The 24,125-nt window shown below is 57.3% G+C and overlaps 2 protein-coding genes across 2 annotated transcripts; one reads left to right on the top strand and one right to left on the bottom strand.

Annotated features, from left to right (window-relative positions):
* Positions 1-411: 411 nt before the first annotated feature.
* ENDOU (endonuclease, poly(U) specific) lies at positions 412-4,118 on the top strand. Its single transcript, XM_040581143.1, has 8 exons — positions 412-822; positions 1,006-1,041; positions 1,733-1,904; positions 2,035-2,234; positions 2,497-2,610; positions 2,691-2,797; positions 3,202-3,344; positions 3,717-4,118. The coding sequence occupies exons 1-8, from the start codon at positions 609-611 to the stop codon at positions 3,829-3,831; spliced, it is 1,101 nt and encodes a 366-aa protein (XP_040437077.1). The 5' UTR covers positions 412-608; the 3' UTR covers positions 3,832-4,118.
* Positions 4,119-17,109: 12,991 nt separating this feature from the next.
* NEUROD4 (neuronal differentiation 4) lies at positions 17,110-22,688 on the bottom strand. Its single transcript, XM_040581183.1, has 2 exons — positions 22,513-22,688; positions 17,110-19,752 (listed from the first exon to the last, which is right to left on the bottom strand). The coding sequence occupies exon 2, from the start codon at positions 19,741-19,743 to the stop codon at positions 18,748-18,750; it is 996 nt and encodes a 331-aa protein (XP_040437117.1). The 5' UTR covers positions 19,744-19,752; positions 22,513-22,688; the 3' UTR covers positions 17,110-18,747.
* Between the last annotated feature and the right edge of the window lie 1,437 nt (positions 22,689-24,125).

Here is a 24,125-nt window from a genome sequence, read left to right as displayed (position 1 = left end):
GATGAGCAGCACAGAGGACAACGCACCTTGCTTAAGCACATGGTCTCTGGGCTGTCTCCTAGTACAAACCAAACATCTTTGTCTCCTGCAGCCCCTATTTGCTTGGTGGCAAAGTGTCCGAGACGTGACACTTGCCCTATTCAAAGCATAGCTTGAGTTGCTGTGTTATTTTTAGCTTTGCCACCATGTGTAATAAAGCAGATGCTCAATGACACATTTATCATATAAATAGCTCAGGAAGGAGTTCCCAGTTTTCCCAACATTGCAGAAAGAGCGACAGTTGAGTTGTAAATAAGGGTGTCTGGAATGTGGCACTCCTCCTCCAGACCTGGGACAGCAGGACCTGGGCCACTCCTGTTAATCCTGATATTAAAAGTGTGAATCAGAAGGAGCAATTAAGGGTGGGGAGCAATTTCCTGGTGTGAAGTGGACCTGACGTGGTGGACATCCATGGCCAAAGAGGAGTGACTCGTGGAGATGTGCATCCCAAGGATTCAGCTGGTCAAGATGCCACCCCTAAATGCTAACAAAGGATCCCAGGTAGTTCCAGGGTGGGTGCTTTTGGTCCTTCAGGCTCTCCCAGGAGGGGAACATGGGCAGAAGGAGGGATGCTCCCAGGTTGTGGGCTGGCTGGCACAGGGTGGTGGTGCATCCTGAGGACCACACTGTTGTTTCTCTCTTCCAAAGACCTGTACACAGACCCTGACTCCTGCAAGGAACGCTGTGAGGAGCCTTACAATGAGAATGACAAGTGCCACTGCAACACCGAGTGTGAGATGTACCACAACTGCTGCGAGGATTACTACAGACACTGCCAACCCAGTGAGCATCCCTGGGTGATGGGTGGTGATCCTGAAGCTGCTAGAGAACAGCTGTGGGATACAAAGGGGTTGGTTACAAGCATGTGTCCGCCTGTGTTGATGTGCATTTGTGTGGGTGGTCCTGGGCAGCCCCCAGCCCACCTCTCCATCACCCTGACCTTCTTTTCCTTTCTGCTCTGTGCAGGTGGAGAATGGGCCAGGGAATCTGCTCACACTCGCGGTGAGTAGCTCCACATCTGAGCAAGGGCAATAAACCACCACCCCGGTTTCACCCTGCGTGCCTCAGGGCAGCTCACTCCTCTGATTCCCATGGCTTGTGGGGATCAATGGCACTGGGGTGTTGCACTGGTTTCTGGCCATGTCTGTGCCTGTACCACCCCATCACTGGCCACTCTAAGCTGCTGCCTGTCGTTGCTGAGCAGACAGTGCAGTGAGAGCCCCAGCATCATCTCCCTTCACCAGAGCCGGGTGAAGCAGGCAGGCACCGAACAGCTAGAGGCAGGGGCGAGCTGGTGTTTGCATCCCCTGGTCACCATGCCCCTAAGATGTGGGAGATCAAGAGGGGGCTGATCCCAGCAGACATGTTGCAAGGAGCAGTGCCATGCCTGGGAGACAGGGACTGATGCTTCCCAGCCCACACAGTGCTTAATGAAAAGCTCCTGTGCCTGCAACCCTGTGGTCAGCTCTTGTCCCCAAGGCATGGGGTTGGTGAGAGCTGGGGCCCCCCATCACCTCTGCTCCCCTTAAACCCTCCATGTCAAGCACCTGGCTCCCACAGTGTCCTGGGATTGCGACACCCATGCATCAACGCAGCATCAGGTGCTGCATCATCCTCACTTCTCTGTAGGCAGCTGACCTGCAGCCCCGGGAGCTGCTGCCTACTCTTGCCAACCTCCTGCCTCTCCTTGCAGAGGGTTTCTCCAGCAGGCAAGATACCATCACCGATGAGGACCTTCTGCGCATCTCGGAGCAGCTTTACCAGGCAGATCACAACAAAGCCCAGCCAACCGACATCACCATTAAGCCCCAGTACCAGGCATCCCCTGATGAGACGGGTGACCAGGAGGACCGCTCCCCGCAGCCGTGAGTGTGCAGCAGCATCCTTGGAGGGTGGCCAGCAGCCAGGGGTCACCACAGCAGAGAGCAGCTAGCCAGGCTGCTTTTGGAGGGGACCTCTGCTTCCCTACTGAGTGCAGGATCATTTCTCTCCTAGGCTCTACAAATATGTCAATGAGAAGCTCTTCTCCAAACCCACCTATGCAAGCTTCATTAAACTGCTGGACAACTACCAGAGGGCCACTGGCAGGGAGGAGGACGTGACAGCGGAGGAGCTGAGGGAGCAGGACAGCTTCCTCAAGGAGGTGATGAAAACTGAGCTCATGAAGAAACTCTTCACCTTCCTCCATGAAAAAAGTAAGTGTGGAGCACAGGAGGGCTGACCAGGGAGAGTGGGGTCCCTGGATGTTGGGAATCCAAAAGGAAAGATAGGTGGGAGATGACCTGGGAGGATGCAGACTGGAGGAGCACGGGGAGTGAGCTCTCCAGAGCTGCCAGGACATGGGACAATTGAGCAGGGCAAAGCAGATCAGGGATTCAGGATGGGGGGAGGCGAGGGGAGAGAAGCCCTGGCTCTGCCTTTCCCAGTGCTCCCATCCCAATCTCTCCATGCCTGTAGACCGCTATGGCTCCAAGCAGGAGTTCGTTGCTGATTTGAAGGAGATGTGGTTCGGCCTCTACTCCAGAGGGGATGGTGAGCGGGACTCCAGTGGTTTCGAGCATGTCTTCTCAGGTAGAGCCCGCACTTGTGGGACAGGGGTGCCGGGCAGTGCTGGGCTTGAGGGCTCACCCCAGGGTCTTGCTTGTGTGTAGGGGAAGTGAAAAAAGGGAAGGTGTCTGGATTTCACAACTGGATTCGCTTCTACCTCCTTGAAAAGCAGGGCATCATCAACTACTTCAGCCACAATTTCAACGGGCCAGTAAGTGATCCCACAGGGTCCACAGCCAGAGGTGCTGCACCAGCCAGCAGCATCCCAAGTCAGCTACAACCCAAATGGGGCGAGTCAGAAGCATCAGAGATACTCGCTGTTCCATGTCCCCTCTGCCTCCTTGTGTGGACCCTGGGATGAAGGCAGGTGGGAAGGTCCAGAAAAGACAACGCAGTGGGTAAAAGGGGCTCTCAAACCACAAGTGAGAGATTTGAGATTGGGGACCTCTGTCTGGCAGCGCCTCAGACCAACTGAAAGCTGCTCTGGTTCTGTCCCTGGGGAGGGCATGAGGATGCCTGGTTTCATATGCAGATGGGCTTTGCTTGAATGCCCTGCCCTGCTGCACCTGGAGCCAAGTGGAGCCAGGGGTCTGAGCCCCAAACCCCCTTTTCTAGTGGGACACCTACCCTGACGTTCTGGGGCTGCAGTTCAGCTGGGACGGCTTCTACAAGGAGGTGGGCTCTGCCTTCATCGGCTGCAGCCCCGAGTTCGAGTTTGGGCTGTACACATTGTGCTTCGTTGCACGTCCTGGGAAGGCGTAAGTACCGTATCTGTCTGCATCTGCCTGGCTGTCCCCTGGCTGTGGTGTCAGCAGTGCCCTCCTGAGCCTGACTGGTAGCTGGGCTGGCCCCTGAGCCCAGTACAGCTCCTGGGAATGGTGGGTGCGGAGGGCTGGGGATGGAGCAGCGCTGGTGTGGGGACATGGAGAGTGTTCTGGGGATGCAACTGGGGGCAGGGGGCTCGGGGATGGAGCCATGCTGGCGTGCAGACATTGAGAGCATCCGGGAGATGCGACTGCGGGGCTCAGGGATGAAGCAGCGCTGATGTGGGGATACCAAGAGCACTCCAGAGATGTGATTATGGGGCTCTGGGACAGAGCAGGGCTATGACACAGGCTGTGTTCCCACAGATGTCACCTGAGCCTGGGTGGCTACAGCATCAGCATCCAGACCTATGCCTGGACCAAGTCCACCTACAGCAGCGGCAAGAAGTACATCGCCACTGCCTATGTGATCTCACCCTAAGGCTGGGAGGAGTCGGGGTGCCAGCAGCCCCTCTCTGGGGCCCTGGGCTGCCCCACATCAGGGGCCTGTGGCACTGGTCAGGACTGGTCCTGCTGTGGGAGACAGCCAGCCGTGTTGCAGGACCAGTGCAGGGTACCAGCAGGAGCTGGGAAGGACAGCACTGGTCATGCCCCGCATGGACACAGCAAGGGAATGGAGGCAGCAGCCTCAGCGCCCCCCGGTCCCATCGAGTGTTGTTCCTCACTCTCAGCAGAAGGGCAGGAGGAAGGGAGAGACTTGCAGTGGAAAGTAGCACCCCCAAGCAAAATAAATACAGACCCTGGATGGAGACGTGTTTAACTCTGCAGTGCAGGAGCTGCTCCTTGCCGTGCAGCTGGCTCACCCATCAGCAGCTCCTCTGCCCCACCACTTCTGTGCCAGGCACAGGGCAGGGGCCGGCCCAGGGTGGCTGCTGAGACCCCTGGGTGCTGCCAGGGCCGCATCCAGCCCGTGGGGTGTAGCAGGATGAGCTACACGTCCTTCCCCTCTTGCTGCAGCCTCCAGCCCCAGAGCTCCCCAGTAAAACTGATGCAGTGGGGGACATGGAGCAAAGCCTGAGCCTGGGGTGACGATCCCCATAACCCCTCCAGGAGCCCTGTGTAGGAGGGGGAGCAGGTGGGGGGCTGCAGGGTTGCAATGCACCCCCCACGCACCCCCTATTCCCTGAAGTGCTTGCAGCAGCCTGGCCCGATGGGAGGGCACCTCACTGGGGACCTGGCTCTTTTGGGGGTTCCAGGGGACAGGGGATGGCTGGGAGGCCCCAGGACTGAGGCATCTTGCCAGATAGGATGGTCATTTATATCCCCTGCTTCCAGGGAGCAGCCCCTCATTGCCGTAGCTCTGAGGGTGTGGGATACTGGAGGGGTGAGGATACTGGGAAAAGCAAGCTTCTGCCAGGCGAGGTCAGTGCCACCATCTGTGCCACTTACCCCTCCAGTGTGGCACCCAAAACTTGTCCCCTACCTTCTTTTATCCATCCCTACACCCAGCTCCTTGGGATGCAGCAGACTCAGCCTCACTCCCTGCTGAATCTCAGCCCCAGGAGCTGCCTGTGGGTCCTGCCCCAAGGCATTGCCCCACTTGGGGACTGAGGGGATGGCTGAGCTGCTGGGCCCCCGGGTCCCTGTCCCAGAAGCAGCCTTTCCCTGGGGACAATCCACAAGGAAAATAAGGTCTGCAGTAGGTAGATCCTCCATCCTCGCCCAGCTGTGCTCTCTCCAGGGGATGTGGGTCCCCAGAGACACCCCCCAACCCCACACCCAGTGCTGAGGCTGCTCAGGGCTCCAGGTGCTTTTCTCAGCACCATGCTCTGGGGGACAAATCCAGACCCCCAGGATGGCACCCACTGTAACTCCATTCACTGTTCCCCAGCTGGTCCAGGGAAATGATGCCCCACACTTGGGAGAAGACCCCTGCCAGTCCCATGCCTGGCAATGCCAGCTCCACCCCAGAGCTTCCCCCCAGGCACTGGGGTCCCATAATCCGCCCCCCCCCCCCCCCCTCCGTGCTCAACCCCCTCTCCTGCTTACCCCACCCACCCCCTGGATATGGGTGGGCAGTGGGCAGGACGGCCACCAGCTCTGATGTCCACTCCCCTCTGCTCCTGCCTGCACCCCCTGTGTGGCAGGGCAGGCAGCAGCCTGCCTCCCAGGGTGGAGATGCTGCGTGGCAGAGCCCAGGCAGGACCGAGGAGATTTGAGCTGCTTGACAGATGGCTGGCTGCAACAGTTCCTGGGGAAGGGGTGGGAGTCCCCGCACCATCTGCCAGGGGTCACAGGTGACCCCCAAACCCTGCCGCAGGGGAGGGGAGCATGCCAGAGCTTGATTTATAGAAATGCACTGGGAAACCGGGGAAGAGACAGTTTGGAGGGTGCAGGTCAGCTCCCTGCCGTCGGCTCCCTTCCCAGCAGCACGGGCATTGCTCCTCTCCTGTGCCTGGGAGCAGGGCAGAGCAGGGGCGGGTTGCAGGAGCCATGGAGGTGTTATGCTGCAGATTCAAGTGCTGTGGGGCAGCTTGGGGCCCCCAGCAAGGTGGCTTGTGCAAGCTGGTAGATGCTGTCATGGTGAGGTGGTTTGCCAAGGGCAGATTGCACAGGGCAGGGCACAGCCTGACTGTGGAACAAGGATGCTCCAGGCACCTGCACCCTTCCTAGAGCCTGTCCTAAAGGTTTGCACCAGAGAGATCAAGAGGCAGCGGGTGGTTGCTGCTTGCTGCAGGACTGCACTGTCACAGGACCCAGTTCCTCCTGGTTCTGCATCCCTCAGCGCACTGCCATTCCTGCCCACGTGCCTGCATTGCTGCCAGCCTCCTTGATGCCAAACCTTTCCATCTAGAAGGACTCCGGTGCTGCCAGGCATCACAACCAGCGCCAGTCCCCTCTGCCCCGTGGTCACTGCCAGCCCTGTGCCCAGGGCTGGGAAGCTGCTTTTCCAGCGCCCATTTCTGGGGTGAACAAAGACAAAAACCTCACAGAGAAAGGTTGTCCCCCCGGGCCGAGGTTGCTGCTGTGGTGGTGGGTGTAGCACTGGGGGACTGGCCAGTGCTTGGAGGTGCTCGGGGGATGCTGGGGAGCTGTTCTGCCCTTTGTCCACATCCAGAAGGAACTCCTCTGGTTGCCACAGGCTGTTGGGGAGCAAGGAGGGCCAAGGTGGGCAATTTTCTGTGTACCTGATGGGCCCCCTGCCTGCATCCGTTCGGGCTGCAGGATGTGAGGCAGCAGCCTGCCAAGACTAGGAGGGTCCGGGTCAAACCCAGCCAGTCAGGCCAGGCAGAGCAGAGGAAAGCAAGCCGTCAGTAAGGCTCGCCATACCCCAGACTCTCCACCTACTGCTGGCAGAGACACCACAGCATTCTCTGCAGCATCACCCTCCATCTGAAGGACCTCCTGGCCCTCCCTGGGGCCAGTACATCATAGAAACATTTAGGTTGGAGAAGACTTTTAAGATCATCAAGTCCAACTGTTAACCCCCCGCATCTTTCTGCCCTGCAGTCCAGCTCCCAGGACGGGCTTCCTTCAGCCAAGGGAAGCAGCATGGCATCACCCTCCAGCTTCACCCAAAGTGTTGGAAAATCAAACAAAGCAAACAGAGAAGAAAGGAAAAGGCAGGAGAGGGGTGGAGAGGAGGGGCAGGTGTCAGCAAGCTGCCTCCAGCCATCTGTTGCCAGCTCGGGGACTCCAGCCCCCCCCCCCCCCCCAGCTCTGTGCCTGATGGGGACTGTGCTTACTCTCAGGGGGGGACACTGCACCGTCACATCCCCCACCTGAGCGCAGCCGTGTCGGGGAGTTTTGGAGGGGGATGCTGGCCCTCCCTCCATGGGGCTCACAGGCTGCCTGGGTGCCTTCGCCACAGCTGAGCTCGTGGGGAGGCTTGGGTGACTGTTCGTCCCCTGCTCCCAGTGTGGAAGGAATATTGGGGTATCCCCTCGGCTCCCCCCAAGAACTGTCTGGCCAGATGAGCCCCCTCTTTGCACATGGGAGGGATGGGTGCAGCAACCACCTCAAAACCAGGGCCAGAGCTTGGGCTTCTTCACCTGATCTGTGGGGGCTGGCACCAAAATCCTGCAGGCAGAATTGCTTTGGCCCCGCAGTGGAGGTGTTCCTGACTTACACCAGTATTAGGACAGCCAGATCCCGGGCACAGCTCTGTGGGCATGATCTTGAGTCACCAGAAGACACAGGGTGTTTTTCCTATGTTTCCCCCTTTTTCCTGTGCTATGCTGAGCACAGGGAACCAGGGAGGAGGAGGAATGAGGGGCTGGCCATCACAGCATCCCTCCCCTGCCAGTGCAGGGGCAGTGGTGCTCTCTCCATCCCTGGAGCCTGGCCTGGGCTCCCAACATCAAGGTTTATGCAAGGCCAAGGTGAACCACACCTGGATGAGCTGGTGTGCAGACAGTGGGGCAAGGAGGGCTTCCCTTTGAGATGCCCAGGGTGCTGGGAGACATCCACAGGGCTCGTTCTCCAGAGAGGCTGCTGGCGGCCAGGCAGGACACCCTGAGCATCTCCCAGGTCACCTGCATGTGCATGCCCAAATTGTTCTCCTACCCCTGGGCAAGGTGAATAGCTCTGGGGGCAGGGAAGGGAGGTCCCCCATGATTTGAAGGAAGGATGTGGAAAATTTGTGGTGCCAGGCAGAGGAATGCTTCATCATCCACAGGTCCTTGTCCCAGCTCATCCACCGTGGATGTTGCCACAGACAACATCTATCTCACCTTGTTATTGCCATTTTGTCTCACCCTGGGAATAGCTGAGCTTTTGGAAGAGATCCCTCCAGCATTTGTCCTGGCATTACAACTGAGGGCTCTGGACAGCCACAGCCATGAGTACCACCACTAGCTCCTGGCCATTAGAGCTTTTGCAAAGTGAGGATGAAGAGGGTTACAGTTCCATCTGAGTCCCTGTAAGGCAAAGCCTGCTGCATTATATCCTAATCCGAGAGGCCTTGGGGACCATGACTCTAAGTGGAGGCTCTTTAATCCCCTCCCGTAAATGATATGGCACTAACTACCCCGATGGGACTCTGGCCACATCTGGTAGGAGAGCCTGCCGGAGTGCCCAGCTATACCTTTTGCTAAGAGGATGAGGATGCAGAGGGGAATACACTAAACCATTTATGCTGCAGGCACTTTTTTATCCGCTGTGATCAGATGTCTGAGCTGGCAGGACAGGATCTCCATCTGGATGTACAGCTCTGGCCCTCAGCTTGCTCCCACAGCATCCTTCCTCGCTGCTGGCCGCTGGAGAAGCCCTGCTGGGGTGCTCCTGCAAAAAAGCTTGGTGTGGATGCTGCTACCTCCCTTTTCCAGGGCTCAGCACTTTAAGGGGGGCAGAAATGCCCCCCGCATTCTGCTCCATCCTCAGCACGGCTCAGCACACAGCTGCAATGCTCAGCTCTGCGGTGAGGGCGGTGCCGTCCTGTGTATGGGAAACTCCAAAGTGGCTCAGAAACCCTCTGTCCCAGCTCTAAGAACAAGTTGACTGAGAAAACAACCCCAAGTAACCCAGCCTTTGTGTGCGTGGTGGGGGTCCATGAGCAACCAGCTGGAAGAGGCCCCACAGCAGCATCCTCCTTCTTCCCCAGCCCACCAGGGATGCTGCAGAGAGTGGCCGAGTCTTGCCATGATCGGGGTAGGAGGCCAGCCAGGATTTAGGTACGGTAAATCCTCCTTTGACAGTGATTCAGTGATTCATCCTGAGGACGGAAGGGATGGGGGAGAGCAGAGCCCCACCCGCCCCAGCCCCCCAAGCAGTCAAGGAGGGGGCGTGGAGCATTGCTGGCAGCTGGGCTGGGGGTTCAGCCCCAGAGCAGAGGTTAATGAGCGAGTGAGGCAGGGAGCCGCAGTGGCAGCGGCCGTTAGCCCATATGGACACACAAGTGGCGGTGGCGGGCGCAGTGGGGGGGGGGGGATCAGCGCGTGCCAGCGTCCCACCCCACGCTTAGGGTAGCAAAGCCCCCTCTCCTCTTGTGCTGCCACAAGCCACCCCAGATGCGGGATTAGGTCATTGATACCCCAGTCTCTGGAGCTGGTCCCCCCCATCCTTTCTGCATCCCTCCCACCTCCCTCCCATTCCAGGGATGCGCTTCCTACGATCAAATAAATACCACAGGGGAAAACCAGGACCACAGCATGTCACCCGGGGGGTCCAACACCCTACAGCAGAGAGGCTTTCTAGCACGGTGAGGAACACGCACCCGCCACGGGCACTGCCTCCACCCTGGCCATGGCACAGCGAGCAAGCAGGGATGCCTGCTTGCTGGACCACAGCTGGGTCCAGCCGTTGGAGAGGCAAGCCAGGGTTGCGTCCGTTGCTCCTGAGCTTCAGCTAATGGCCGGGAGCCCGCTGGGCCCCCTCCGCACCTTTCTCCTGCTCCCTGCAGGGACGCCGAGCAGCCAACTGTTCCCCGCAGAGGCTGGCAGGCTGCAGCCCGGGCTAATCCAATCCATCAGGGGGGTAATGAGCTATGAAAGTGCGGATTCAATTAAGGGGGATTGCGACGGAAGGCAGAGCCCGGCGGCAGACGGAGAAAGGAGCCCGCTCCCCTCTGAAAGGGTCCATCTGTGCCGTCGTGTCCTGTCTTTGTGCTCCCTGAAAGAGCCGGCACGCACAAAAGCAGCCGTGTCCCTGCCAGGCACTGGCGCTGCACAAGGGTCTGGCGATCCCAGCAGACCCGGAAGGGGGGAAACTGAGGCACGGCATGGTTAAGGGAGGGGCTTACAGCACCCACGGCAGGATTTGGAGGGCAAAAGTGTGCGCCCAGCTCTCTCAAAGCTGGTTGCAACCTTGGCTGCAGCTGATTTAATCTTTATTTGTGGGGTTAGCTGCTTGCATAGGAGACCTCCTTTGAAGAGCCCAGCACAGCCGCTTGCTCAGGACCCCCTGAGGAGCATGGCGGGTGCTGCGGGAGGGAGGCTGAGCCCTCAGCTTTGGGTTAGTCCTCAGGGCTGGGCTGGTCCTGGTGTCACCCTGGCCGGGGGCAGGGCTTCATGTTGTCCTGGCCAGGTGACATCCTAGTGTCCCCCAGGCTCCAGGTACCTCCAGGGTCGATGCTGGCTTGGGCATCTCATGGGCACGTGGCCCAATCCAGAAAAGCTTAATCCTTTGCAGAAACTGGTATTGAGTCACCCCACAGAGGGACGGCAAGAATCAGAGCCTGGGGCCTCAGGTTCCTCTTCAGGGAAGGGCTGGAGGAGGTGACAGCAACCTGGGTAGGGGCATGCAGGGTCTTCAGCACCTGCCTGCCCTTGGCTTACATCCCCCTGCAATATCTGGGCTGGAAATACCCACCGAGGCCTCTTCATCTGAGAGGCTCCTGCCTGATTACAACTTGGGAGGGATTGGGCCGGGGACGAGTTTAAAGACAGGATTATTCCTGTACAAATTCTGATTAAACCGTCCCCAAACCCTCCTGCTACAATATTAAGCTGAGCTCTAATCTCACCCGAGCAGCAAGACTTCATCAATAACTCCAAATCTCTCTGATGTTAGTTTATCTGGTGGGGATTAAGCTGGGAGGTTCCTGAACTTGTATTATAATATAAAAAAAAACCCAACAACCAAACCCTGTGTGTGTGTGTGTGCGTCTGTGTCTCTGTGTGTGTATCTGTGTCTGTGTGTGTGTTTGTGTGTGTGTGTGTACGCGCACGCGCACACACATGCACTGGCTGGTGCGTGTCAGTTGCCATCTCCCATGTCTGAGCCAGGGAAGGGGCTGAATGTGATGCCCAGTGTCACCCAGATGCCAGCGCAGGCTCTGGGCATTGCCCAGGGTGCCGGGGGTTGCCCGGGGCTGCCTGTTCCTGCTCACGCTGCCTGAGCTGTCACCAGTCCTGACAGAGCTGCTCAGCCGCCGGGACAGGGTGTGCAGCCCAGGTCACATCCCAGCTGACTTCAGGGTGTTTCATGCTCTCAGCCCTTTCCAGGAGCACAGATCCTTGTGTGCAGGACAGCCATGTGCTCTGCTCTTGCAGGACACAATTTCCTGCTCCAACAGCAGCCCGGCCAGTGACCACAGCCCTCAGCCAAGCCCTCATCGCAGGATGAGCAGCCGCATCCCCACAACTCTTCTGGTGGCCCAGTTTTTTTCCATCCCCTATTGCTGAAGCACCAGGGTTCATCCAAGTGACACCTCCAGAACATCCCTCATGGGCCAAACAATCTCTGAGGCTTCCAGACCAGGGCAGATGGTGGGAGAAGTTTGCTCAAATGCTGCAGGTGGCAACCTCCAAGTGCAGCCCATGGTCATCCCTCACCCTGGCCACTGCTCCCTGCATGCCTAGCTGGGGTAAGACACAGTTCATGGTTGCATCTGCTTCTCTTTCTCTCTGCATGGTCACCACACTCTGGCTTGGCTCTGGACACCAAGGAGGGGCTCAGGAAGGAGAATACCCTGCAAGAGGGGTCCTGCTGCTGCTGGAGGATGGCATGGGGTTAGTATTGCCCAGGTACCCATGGGTTCATCAATCAGGGATGTCCTGAGACTCCTCAGAGCCCAGGGGAAGGGATGACACCTCTCTCAGCTGCATGACAGTCCCTTTTGGTCACCCTGAGCTGCCCTCGGCACCAGCCAGCTCACCAGGACCTATGTCAGCACTGGGGTAAGACCATGAGGTCCTCCACTATAAGCCAGCAGCAAAATCCCTTTGGGTTCCTGGAGGACCCACGGCACCTTTGGAGCCAGCACGCTCCCTGGATCCCATGGCAGGGTGGGGGTGTGGAAGGCCTATAAAGCCAGGATGGCCCCCCAAGGCAAAGGATGCTTCAGCGTTGGCCGTGGCTGGACTGAGCAGATGCCGGGGGAGTGTTCCCCCTAATCCTCTGGACCAGTCCCCGCTGCGTAAACACTCTGTACAGCTTTGCAAACAGATTGAACTGCAGCTGATCTGGAGCGTGGCAAAGAGCTTAGGGGCTCAGTGAAGCCAGTGCCGGGATTTGTGTGAATTACCTACCCCGTGCTGGCGGGAGGCTCCAGAGGAGCCAGTGGGATGAGGACCCCAGACTCATTTCCACCAGGCTGGATGTGGGAAGGGGACCTTGCCCTCCCCTGGCCCAGTCAGGGTACAGGGGGCGTAGCAGAGTGGTGGGACAGCCATGGACCCCAGTTAGATGATGTGCAGCCTTTGAAAGCTCCCAGGGCATCCCAGCCCAGGACGTGCTGCACTGCAGCTAAGGCTGGCCAGGCTCTTCTCCCAGGCATCCATCCCCACAGCGCATCCAAGGGGATCAATCTCCAGTACTGCAGCATTGCCCGGTCCCATGCTCCAAGGACCTGAGTGGCCAGAGCCCGCATGCACACTGCTCCAGGGCTTGGTGGGATGCTAGGTGGGTGGACTGGAGGATGCTGGAGCCCCCAGAATAAGGACATGAGCCTGTTGGAGTGAGTCCAGAGGAGGTTACAAAGATGATCAGAGGGCTGGAGCACGTCTTCTATGGAGACAGGCTGAGAGAGTTGGGGTTGTCCAGCCTGGAGAAGAGAAGGCTACGGGGAGACCTTAGAGCAGCTTCCAACACCTAAAGGGGTCGACAGGAAAGCTGGAGAGGGGCTTTTTACAACAGCCTGTAGTGATAGGACAAGGGGGAATGGCTTTAAGCTGAAAGAGGGCAGATTTAGATTAGATATAAGGAAAAAATTCTTCATTATGAAGGTGGTGAGACACTGGCACACGTTGCCCAGAGAAGCTGTGGATGCCCCGTTCCTGGAAGGGTTCAAGGCCAGGTTGGACAGGGCTTCGAGCAACCTGGTCTAGTGGAAGGTGTCCTAGTTCATGGCAGGGGGATTGGAACAAGATGATCTTTAAGGTCCCTTCCATCCATCCTATGATATGCTGGATGCTGTGGGGACAGGGACACCCCGTGCACAGGAGTTACCCACCTACACAGCCATGTCCAAGAGCAATAGCTTGGACTCATGGAAAGAAAAGACTGATCCAGAAGGCCAAAAACGTGCAAATGATGGGTTGGTTTGCAACACGTGGTGTGAACCTGAGTGTCACAGCTTTGCACAAGCCCAATTTAGCCCTTGATGCCTGGTGGGTGCAGGCAAGCTGTGTCCTAGCACATCCCCGTTTTCCCAAGGTCAAGCACGGTGCCACGATGCTGATCCTCTTGGGACCATGCCCAACTCCCACCAGCCTACACTAATCAGCAAGAAAGTTAGTTGCCAAAATCTGATGTCCCCAAGGAGGCAAAGACGATTAACTCAAGAATCAACAGTCTGATATTTCGGCTTAGTGGGAAAATCCTCATGGTTTCCCAAGCTGGGCACATTAGGAGCTCAGTGGCTCACAGTGTTATCAGATTACAAACAATATCAGAATTACAGCCTTTAAATCTGGGGTTTAAAAAGACTTAGCAATTATACAGCTCTGGGCACTCCCCACTGTAGAAACAGGGGTGATTTCAAGCCAGGACCCTGGGAGCAAAGAGTTGCTCCCAACAGTGGTTTTCCCAGGGTGAGGTGGGCAGTCCCCTTCCAGGGACATCACCACCATTCACCAAGCTGTGTGTCCAACTGGTGCTGGATGCCCCAACAAGTACCATGGGAATGTCCCATGTGGGATGGTGTATAGAGGAATGAAGCTGGGTTAATTAACATTGATAACATACAGCTGTGGGCTGGCTGCAGGGGCGTGGGTTGGCTGATGTGGATAAGGTGCAGCTGTGGCTGGTTCCCGCTAAGCGGTTAAATAGCTCCGAGGGGTATGGAAGAGGGGCACTGGATGAGGAGAGACCTGGAAGAAGCAAAGGGAGGAGAGGCAAGGAGATGGTAGCAGAGTCGAGAAGCAGAAGGACTGGCCTGAAGAGTATGAAAAAACAGCACAAACAATAGATGGACCTTTGAGACCTTGTGGGGGATTGGTGGCCGTGCCGGGGCAAGGTGTGCTAACTACTTATTGAAGTTAACTTGGTAGGTGATGGTAAAAGACCTTGTTGTAGCTGGCTAGTTCTGAGAGTGCTGTGACAATGGGGGATGAAGCATCCCTCCCTTAGGCTCTTCTCTACCTGCCCAGGGAAGGTTGGTGTAGGAGGTTGTTCCCAGCTGGCCTTTACAGCTCTGATGGTCATCCTTCACCTTGCATGGTCCCCAGCTGTTTTTTTCCTTCCAGTATCCTTAAGAGAGAGAGGAGAGGGGAAAAAAAAAAAAACAACTAAACAACAAACCCACACCACAAACCCAAACCTTCTGGTCTTCAGCCAGTTCCCCCCAAGGATGGAGCTGGCTGCTGGCATGCCAGAGAGGGTCTGGCTCTGCCATCCAAGCTGACCTCCACAGGGACCCTATGGAGATCCTGGTAGAGTTGAAGCAAAGCTTTGGAAGTCTGGGAGGTGTCTGGAATGGTTGCTGCTGTGCACCCCAAACCAGTGCTCGCCCCACAACTGGAGATGCTGGAGCATGAGACCATTGACCATTGGAAGTTCCAGATAGCTGCCTCAGCCTCCCTGGTCCTTCCAGGAGGAAGAGCATCCTCCAAATTCAGCTGTGTCATCATGGTGTGGTGATGGGGGGCAATTTTTGACAAGGACTCCTTTGTCCTAGTTGCTAATTAGTCATTAAGGCTACATAAGTGCAGCTGATGGACTCAGCCCTAGGGCTCCAGTTCCTGTGGGTCCTCACTAGGGCTGGTGAGACGCAGCATTGCCCTCCCAGTGCCCTTCCCAGCACCTAGACCCAGCCTGTCCTGCCCCCACCCCCTAGCTGTGGGACCTCTACCAGCCTCCCCCCACACTGGTGTGAGGTGGGGAGGGGTGGGGGGTGGCCTGTGGGGACTCATCAAGGCTTAGGGTGGAGAGCCATCCCATCTGGGCCACATGGGGAAAAAAGGGATCTCCCTGTCAGCTCCTGGACCATACTGGTGCTGGGGAGTGTGCAGTGCAGTAGGTGTGCCAGTTCCCAGCTCCTTGCCATCCCAGCAGTGCCAAGCCTCCATGTCCTGCAGAGATGGGTGCGCACACATGCATGCACGCAGGGGTGTCCCCGCAGCCCCACATGTGTGCTGTGGGGGCCAGCTGTGCTCTCACACACCCCCACACACATGCAGCCATGCAGGGGCCAAAGCAGGGCAGCGCTTGCCCCAGCCTGGCACAGGTCCTCACCCTCTTGGCACAGGCTGGGGCTGCTGGAAGGGACTATCCCCCTGCTGTCGGGCGCACACGTGCCTGGGGGACCTGGCACTGAGCAGGGCTTGGCCACTGGCCAGCAAGCAAAGGGCCGGGGAGGGGGACTGGGGGTACAGCTGGACCCTGCACACCAGCAGGCAGCCAATCCACTGTCCTTACCCCAGAGCACCATCGTGGGGGTCACACTGCCATCGGGTGGGTGTGTGCACACATGTCCGTGCCTGTAGGAGTGTGGATGTACAGGGGAATGTGTGTGTGCACATTTGTGTAGGTGTCTAGCACAGAGCTGTGCAAGAGGGTTGTGAGTCTGTGTGTGCTCACACGGATGTACCTCTGTACGTATGGACGAATCTGTGTGCATATGTGTGGAAGCGCTGGAGTGTTTTGAATGTGTGTGTGCATATGTATGTTGTGCATACATACTGGGAAGGGTCACCCTGCTTCCACAGGCTGCAGTAACCCCCAGCCCACAGTGCAGACTGGGGCAGGGCAAGACCCACTCCCCAAAGCAGCCACTGCCCACTTGTGTAGGGACACGCAAGGTCTCCTTGCCAACCCTCCTGCCCAGCTCATGCCTCCCACGCAGCTCAGCCCTGTCCCCACTTGGAGCTGCAGCATCTCCCCAGCTCTTTGCAGCACGACTGCAGCTGCAGGTCCCCCCAGAGAGCCCCCCGCCCTCACCCTGTGTAGGGCAGAGGCAGCCGCGTGCTGGGCACAGCTTGCAGGAATGAGGAGCTCAGCAGCTCCCACCGGGCTGCCAGCAGCAGCCGGCACAGGGCTGGGGGACAGAGAGGCACTGAGCTGTGCAAGGACATGCGGAACATGGGGTCCCCACGCGAGAGGCCGTGGGGAGGAGAGGCCTCGATGGCAGCCAGACACTGTTTCAGGTTTTTAGCACAGCTGGGAAATGAGGACTCGTGGGTGCTCCACAGTCCCACTCTCCACAGGGGTGATGGCTTAGGGTGAAGCCAGGACACCCACGTGTTACCGTTCACAGAGCAGGCGGGACACATCCCAGTGTTTCTGCACAGCCACGGGTGCAGAGTGTGTGCACATCTCCCTGCGTGCATTCATGCCTCACTCACAAGAGTCTGCACATGCAGAGCTGTGCAGGACAATGCATCAGTGTGTGCATGTGTGGTGTGTTGGTGTGCACACAAGCAAAGGGCTGCCTGCATGTGTCTGTGCACATGCGTGTGATATTTGTGTGTACACACCTGTATGGGCACACCCATGCAGGTGCACATGTGTGTGACTATGTGTGTGTTTGCACATGTGTGTGAGTGTGTGTTCATGACGTGCACCCCATGAACACTGGTCATAGATGGGCAGAGCCAGCAGCAGCTCCATGTTAAACACACCAACCCTTGCTCCACTGCCAAGCCCCCCACCCCCCCCATGCCTCTGGAGATGACCTTCCCAGGGAGTCCCATGGCCAGTGCTGGTCCTATGGCCAGCGCTAGCCCCCAGCGGCAGCCCCTGGAGCCCAGCCCTAAGGTCAGGGATACCGGCTGGACCTCAGCACTGGGGGGGTGAGATCCTCTGGTTCCCCCCAGGCAGACTTTCACCACCACCACGCTGAAGACCACAGCAAAGGAGAAAGGAGACCACAGCCCTGGGGTGATGCTGCTTGAAACAAGACCACAACTTTATTTGAGCTAAAAACCCGATTCTGCTTTCTTTACAAAAGGATAAACATTTGCTCTCAGTACAAAAGGGAAGAAGCCCCAGGACCAGGGGCTGAGCAAAGACCTCAAGTCGTCTCCAGATTCCCAGCTCTATTACAAAACACCTCTGCAAAACAGGGAGGTTTGGCCAGCTGGGCTCACAAGACCAGTGGGACATCAAAAATAGTTGCCTGGATTTTCTTGAAAACAAAACTAGTTGCATAGCCTTCAAAAGTTATTGCTCGTATAGAAATACAAGGGATGAGTTGGGAGCTGCCGGGCACAATCAGCTTCCAATATCTGAGAAATGGCCATGTTAAATATGCAGTTCAACATTAAATATGTAACCCCTTGGTTAAATACTTGGTTTCATCACCAGAAAATAGACCATGAGGGCAGGAAGAAAATAAATTAAATAAATAATGGCTAATAAATAATCCTGGAGCAACAGCACTGCAAAAACCACACGTCTCCACAAAGCTAACTCCAACTAAGCACTTGGAAGTCAACTGGAAAACAAGGAGGTTATTTAGCACACTCCACATTTCATGTAAAATGGAAGGAAATAAATTAGACCCACACACACAGAGAGTAAATAATAAATAAACCAGGAAATTAAGACACACTTCTTTTGGCAGGATGCGTCCAGGGCATGGATCGTGATAACACTACAAACCATGAGAAGACATGGCTCTAGTCAGGAGCAAGGGCTCAGCTGAGAGCTCCTCTTCCAGCTAGGGTATTTGCACTCTGAAAGATCAGCAGTCCCTAACCAAGGTTTCAGGTTCTGTGTGCTGATAATCTCATGCTGGTTGTAGGTCAAAGGCAAGGTCTGAGGCTCAGAAGAGGACAGGCAGCAGGGCTCAGCGCAGGAGGAGAGCAGCAGAGGGACCATCACAGAGAAGCTCTGAGCCTGGCTGGACCATGCCATCCCTGGATGATACGGTGGCAGCAAAGATAAGGTTCTCCGTTGGGTGGGAAGCTTCAAAGAGGAGCAACTGTGTTGGTCTTCTGCAAGCAGTCCAGGTCATTCCCACCACTGCCAGTCCACCTGGCCATGGCTGGACTGGGAAAACCATGACCCCATCAGAGCATGTGGAAGGGGAACTGGTCATCCCAAGGGGCAGGAGGGGCTTGTGTCCCCCTGATGCGAGACAGAGGTGTGCCCACACCCTACCAGCCCAAGAAGGGAGGAAAAGGAGCCCTAATGTCTTGGCAATGGACGATCCAAGTGCTGGAGTGCATTCAGGCAGAAAGTCCTGCAGGGTGAAGCCACCTTCATGAGCATCTCTGGGGGAGCGGGACTGGGAGGCAACACCTCAGCTTTCAACAGTGCCTGCTCAGCGTTCAGCTGTCAGGAAGGGTTCACGTGGCTCTTGAGGACAGCTTGGAGATCAGCAAGCCGGCAGACCTGTTGGGAGAGGACAGGAAGGTCAGCTGAACCTTCCACAGTGATGTCCTGCAGAGATGCTCAGAAGCCTATCACCCCGTAGCAGCAGTACCATCGCTCCAGTTGTGTCCATTCTAGAAACAGCTCCACGACGTGGCTGAACGTCTCTCTGCATCAAGAATTTGGGTCTAACTCTGCTTTGCTATTCATTGAAGATGGCGTTGAGCTGAGGCCCACCTACATGGTGTGAGTAGGACTCGTAGCTCATGTCTATGGGGATCTCATAGCGGGGCACTGTGTTTTGGAAGTGAGAGGCATGTCCATGTGCTCCAGCCAGGCTGACGGAGGGGTAGTGGGCCATGAAGGTGTAAGATTTATCCAGGTCTGGAGACCCATCTTGCTTCAAGGAGAAGTTCCCGCTGATGCTCAGGGGTGGTGTCAAAGGACCCTCATAGGGGGGAGTGGTGCAGTCAGAGGGATGGTTTCCAAAGGAAGCATCCACCAAGCTCTTGAAAGTCGGAGGCTTTAAATGCAGCAGATGTGTTTCCATGGTCCCATACGGTGGGCTTGGGAGCCCCGGCGACTGGTAACTGAAGGAGTGGCTGGATATGGCCGATTCACACACTGGGGACTTCTCTTCGTGCTTCTCCAGGAACAAGGTCTGTGGTCCCAGCTGCAGACAGCCAGCCACCAGGTTGCTGGTGGGCTGGGACAAGCCCTTGCAGAGCATGTCCACAAAGCTCTTCCCTTCAGGAGTCTGCCCTGTCTCGAGCACCTCAGACAGAGCCCAGATGTAGTTCCTTGCAAGCCTCAAAGTCTCAATCTTGGACAATTTCTGAGTTTTGGAGTAGCAGGGCATCACCCTCCTCAGGTTGTCAAGAGCATCATTTAGACCATGCATCCGTGTGCGCTCCCGGGCATTGGCCTTCACCCGCCGGGCCCTGAACCGCTCCAGCCTCGCCTTGGTCATTTTCTTCTTCTTTGGTCCTCTTCTTTTCGGCTTTTCCCCGTCATCCTCTTCCTCCTCTTCTTCCTCAATGCTGTCGTGCTCTTCATTCAAGCCAGACATCAATCCAAAAGAACTTTGCCTGCCATCCTCTTCCTTCAGCTCATCTTTGGAGCTCAACGTTTCGTCCATCCAGGCTTGGGTGCTCACAAGCTCCGCCATCTCTTTGGGCTTGGTGTACGTCTTGGTCATCTCTGATGTCTGCAACAAAGGGATACGGAGACATTAACAAATTCCAGCAGAACAGTCCCTCAACATGTTGAGGGCTTTAGGAGCTGAGCTCAAAACCATCTTCCAGAGACATCAACTCTTTCTGTCCACTAATGGTACCTACACAACCTATTTCTCCATCACTATTTATTTATCTATCTACAATAATTTCTGGTGATGTTTTGGGTGAGGGACTGAAGCCTCTCCCTGGGGCCCAGCAGCTCTTTTCCAGGGCTCAGGGCTTCCAACAATTCAATTTTGGTGTCAGTCCCACTCAGGAGTCACTCCCTTCATGGCTTCAACCCTGATTGTCATGTTGCGGGTTGCAAGAGAGAGCTTGAAAGTAAAGGTCCTCTGCTGAGCTGTCTCCAGAGCTTTTCCTGCCTGAGCTCTTCTAACCTGAGCACATTTTTCTGAACTTTCATTTCCCTCTGCCTTAACGAACACAGTCACACCGCACAAACCGGCCTGGGTTTCATGTTAATCAGCCCCCCAAATCCTGTCATCGTGCCTGACTCATTTAATAAAGCTTAGCATCTAAGCAGCTTTGCTGAAAGTGTGCTGCCCAAGCCTGGTTCCACTGCGCCTGTCCACCCCACGTGGAAAATCCCACTTTTAATATGCATGATGGGGTTTGCAGGCTGGATTAGGGTGTTAATTGCTACACACAGCCATCATATCCCCAGAGGACCATGTAGCCCCAATTAACTCTTCAGCAGAGTAATAGGAGTTTGTCAGATGCTAGGAAATGTGGTGGGTGAAGGACCATCTTTGGGACGAATGGACAGGTCTGGCTGAGCCAGGATGGAGCTGGTCCAAATACCTTCTGCCAGCGTCCTAGTGGGACTACAGGGCTGCACCCACTTTGCGTGGTGATAGCAGTCCAGAAACGGCTGCAGATCTGCTCCAAAAGCCCTCCCAGGCTGCAGTCTGGGGGTTCCTTTCACTCCACCCTTGGGGAACTACCCCAAGTGCAGCATCCCTGCCTGCAGCTCCCACCCTTCACTGGTCCTGTACACCCGAATCCACCCCAGGAGAAAATCTCAAGGTTTGGTGCTCTGCTCAAGAGGCAAGCCCAGTGTCTTCCCCCTTTCCCTACACTTTACAGCGCAGTATTTCCAGGGAGTTTCAGCAGGCTGTCTCTTTGGAAATGCAGTTTGAATTTTTAGGAATTTTGCTTGCTTTCTCCAGAATGTTGATTTTTTTTTTTTTAAGGGGGGGGGGGGGGCAGGGGGAGCAGACAAAGAGGGCAATCGTCTGATTAAGTCACTCTGGCAGTTTCCCAAGTGGGAACCCACTGGGAATTGGGAAGCTTGTCCAGTCCTTTGGATATCTTTCCTTTTCAAATGTCTCCGTTCCACATTGTCTGGAAAAAAAACCACAAGGAACCCATTGCAGGAAAAAGCCTGCTGTAGTCAAAAAAATCAACTTTACTATGAGCTGAGCCATCCCTACTTGAGAGGGAGATGCTTTCCCTTTGTGCCACTAGTCACTGAGGTGACATCCCATCCTGAACATCCTGGGTTTGTTTCCTTCTCCTTTCCCGTAGGACCAGGAACTTGGTTTCAACCCTCCACTGGTTTCCTTCCAGGGAACTTGATCCCCCAAATGAGGACAGTTGATTCAGGACAAAGACTGACTCCAGCCCTGCGCAGCCCCTGATGCAAAGACCCTGACCCTGGACAGAGCCACCCAGAGCAGAAGAAACACAGAGGGCTAGGGAAGAGAATGCAGGAAAGGCTGGCATGAGAGCCAGGAACAAAATGGGCAGCTGGGGCCAGGAATTCATCATGGAGAGGGGCAGAAGGGACAAGACACCCTCAAGCAGACCATGAAAATTAGGATTTATTTAAGACTGTACCCTGCCTGGGAACACAGCAGGATGTGGCCCAGCTGCACATGGACCTTGTGGGCTCTGGCTGCAGGACAGATTAAAAGCCCTACAGCTGGTCTGTGAGCTCCAGCGCAGCCAACAGAATGGCTGTGGACGCACCGGTGCCAGCTGAGTACTGAACCCGGGGCTGCCCAGAGCTCCCAGTCCCACTCATGGTCCCAGTCCCAGTACCCCCCCGAGCCAGCTGGGGCAGGGGAGAGGGGATGCACTGACATTTTTTCAGAGGAAGGAACCTGCCTAAGGACTGCTCTGCAACATCCACACAGACCTGGAAAGGAGGAGGAAGGTGAGGGGTGCTGGTGTCCTCCCTGCTGGTGTCCTGGCCCTGGGCAGGACTCGCCGGGGAAGGGTCTGTGCTGGCAGAGCAGGGGCCGCGCGAGCCGGGCCCCCCTCCCCAGGCTGCCCATTCCGGGAGTGGAGAAACAAAAGCCGGGGACCGAGGCAGGTCCTTCATCACCTCCCTCACCTGCATCACCTCCACCCCAGCGAAAGGCCGGCTCCGACGTGGTCGGGGGCGGCTGGACCCTTTGGCAGCCAGCGCCCGGCTCCAAGGCGGGGCAGAGCCCCCAGCTCGGGGGTCCCCCCACCCCCGACAGCTGCGGGGAGCCGGGGGGAGCGGCTGGAGCTCGACGCCGCCGGCGCCGTCCCCGCTTTCTCTTGCACCACTGGCCGCTCTCCTCGGAGGGAGCCCCTCCGGGACGGGATCCCGCTGCTCCGCCGTCGGGGCAGAGCCTCCCGCGCCGTCCCGGAGGATCCCCCGGGCAACCGGGGCACCGAGCGGCCGCGGAGCCCCGTCGGAGAGACCGACTCGTCACTGCGGGTCCCCCGCACCCCCTGGGGCGCCGGTCTGCCCTTACCTGGACACCGGAGCGCGTTCCCGCTGTCACTTGCCCGGGCGCATGGTGCCGGCAGCCCCGGGGGGGCGGGCAGCTCCCGCGGCAGCGGCACCGGCGGCGGCACCGGCAGCGGGCAGCTCCGCTGTCGGGCGGTTTTGAGAGCTCGGCGCTGCCGGCGGCTCCCGCCCGGCCGCGGCTCCCGCCTGGCTCCTCCCACAGGGGGGTGGCCGAGGCCGGCTCCTCCCGTCCCGTCGCCCCACTGGAGCCTCAACAGCTACCCCGGGCATCCCTGGGTGGGTGCCCCTAGACGAGCATTCTCTGGTAGGTGCGTTGGCCAGGGTCCCCTGGGATGGGAACCCTTGAGTGAGCATCCCTGGACCAGCACCCTGGGATAAGCATCCTGAGACGAACACCTTAGGATGGGCATCCCTGAATGAACAACCCTAGATGGGCACCACTGGATCAGCGTTCACGGATGGGCACTCCTAAAGGGTACCCCTGGGTGAGCACCCCTGGGTGAGCACCCCAGCTTGCCCAGCACCAGGACAGACCCTGCCACACAGCTCCCTCCATGGGGGTCTCCATCCAACAGGACACAGCCAAGCCTGATGTGATAGTGACACAGGGCTGCCAGGGTCTCAGAATTGGGTGTCACCACCTGCCACCCCCTTGGCTGGGCACTGCAGAGTGGGTGCTGGGGAAAGCTGGGGGCCCGGCCTTGGGGCAACGCTGGCTCTGACCCAGGTGCTGGGGGTGGGCGCAGGGCCCACAGCTCCCTCACAGCTGTGATGAGAGAGCAAAGGGGGAGTAATTAGCGACTGGTACAGCCAGAAGGGGCCCAGCTGAGCTCTCTACTGCTCAGACAAGGGAAGTGGCCCCAGGCTCCACAGCCCCCAGCCAGGGAGAGGGGGTGATGGAAAAAGACCCCCCATTAATTAAGGAATGGGCATTACAGGTCGCCTTGCTCTGCCACTCAGAGCCGGGGCTCAGCCTCTCCAACTGCAGGAGCTGCAGCCGCTCAGCATGAGAAGAGGCTGGGCTGGGCCCCTTTGCAGCAGCAGGGCTGGAAGCGGAGAACAATGATGGCACCCCAAAAGTCATCCCCCCCTGCCCCACCTCCATCCCTGCCCGGACTCTGGTCCCAAGAGTTCAGCATTGCTGCGTGGGAGCCTCCCTGCACGCGCCAGCCCGCAGGACCCTTCACATTAATTTGAAGCGCTTGCAATCATGTCTTTGGCAGCCTGGGATTACAGGGAATACTAATTAATTCATTAGTGGATTCATGGCTTACTTCCCACCGTAGGACGGGCAGGGCAGGCAGGAACAGATTGCGGCCAATAAATCTGCCTGTTGCCACACTGCCCGGCTCCGCGACGGCTTCGTCCCTTCCCTGACAGATGGCTCCAACAGGTCTGGGCACCCGCACAAAGGGGACGATGGGTGCCTGGGGAAGGGGGGGACACAGTGAAACCTCCCCCAGGGCCAGCAGTGGGCCCCGGATGCCGGGAGCAGGAGTGACCCCTGGGAGCGAGTGGGGTGACGGCGGGCGCATTGTCTGCCTGCCCTGCTGCCTTTCAGCGCCCAGCCACGTGCCACTCGCTAATCCCATTGTGTGGGGGCTTTGCATCTGTTGG

The sequence above is a fragment of the Falco naumanni genome (assembly GCF_017639655.2).
Source record: "Falco naumanni isolate bFalNau1 chromosome 20 unlocalized genomic scaffold, bFalNau1.pat SUPER_20_unloc_1, whole genome shotgun sequence".
NCBI lineage: Eukaryota > Metazoa > Chordata > Aves > Falconiformes > Falconidae > Falco > Falco naumanni.
Note: the sequence above shows the minus strand (reverse complement) of the source record. Positions and strands in the feature narration are given on the sequence as shown.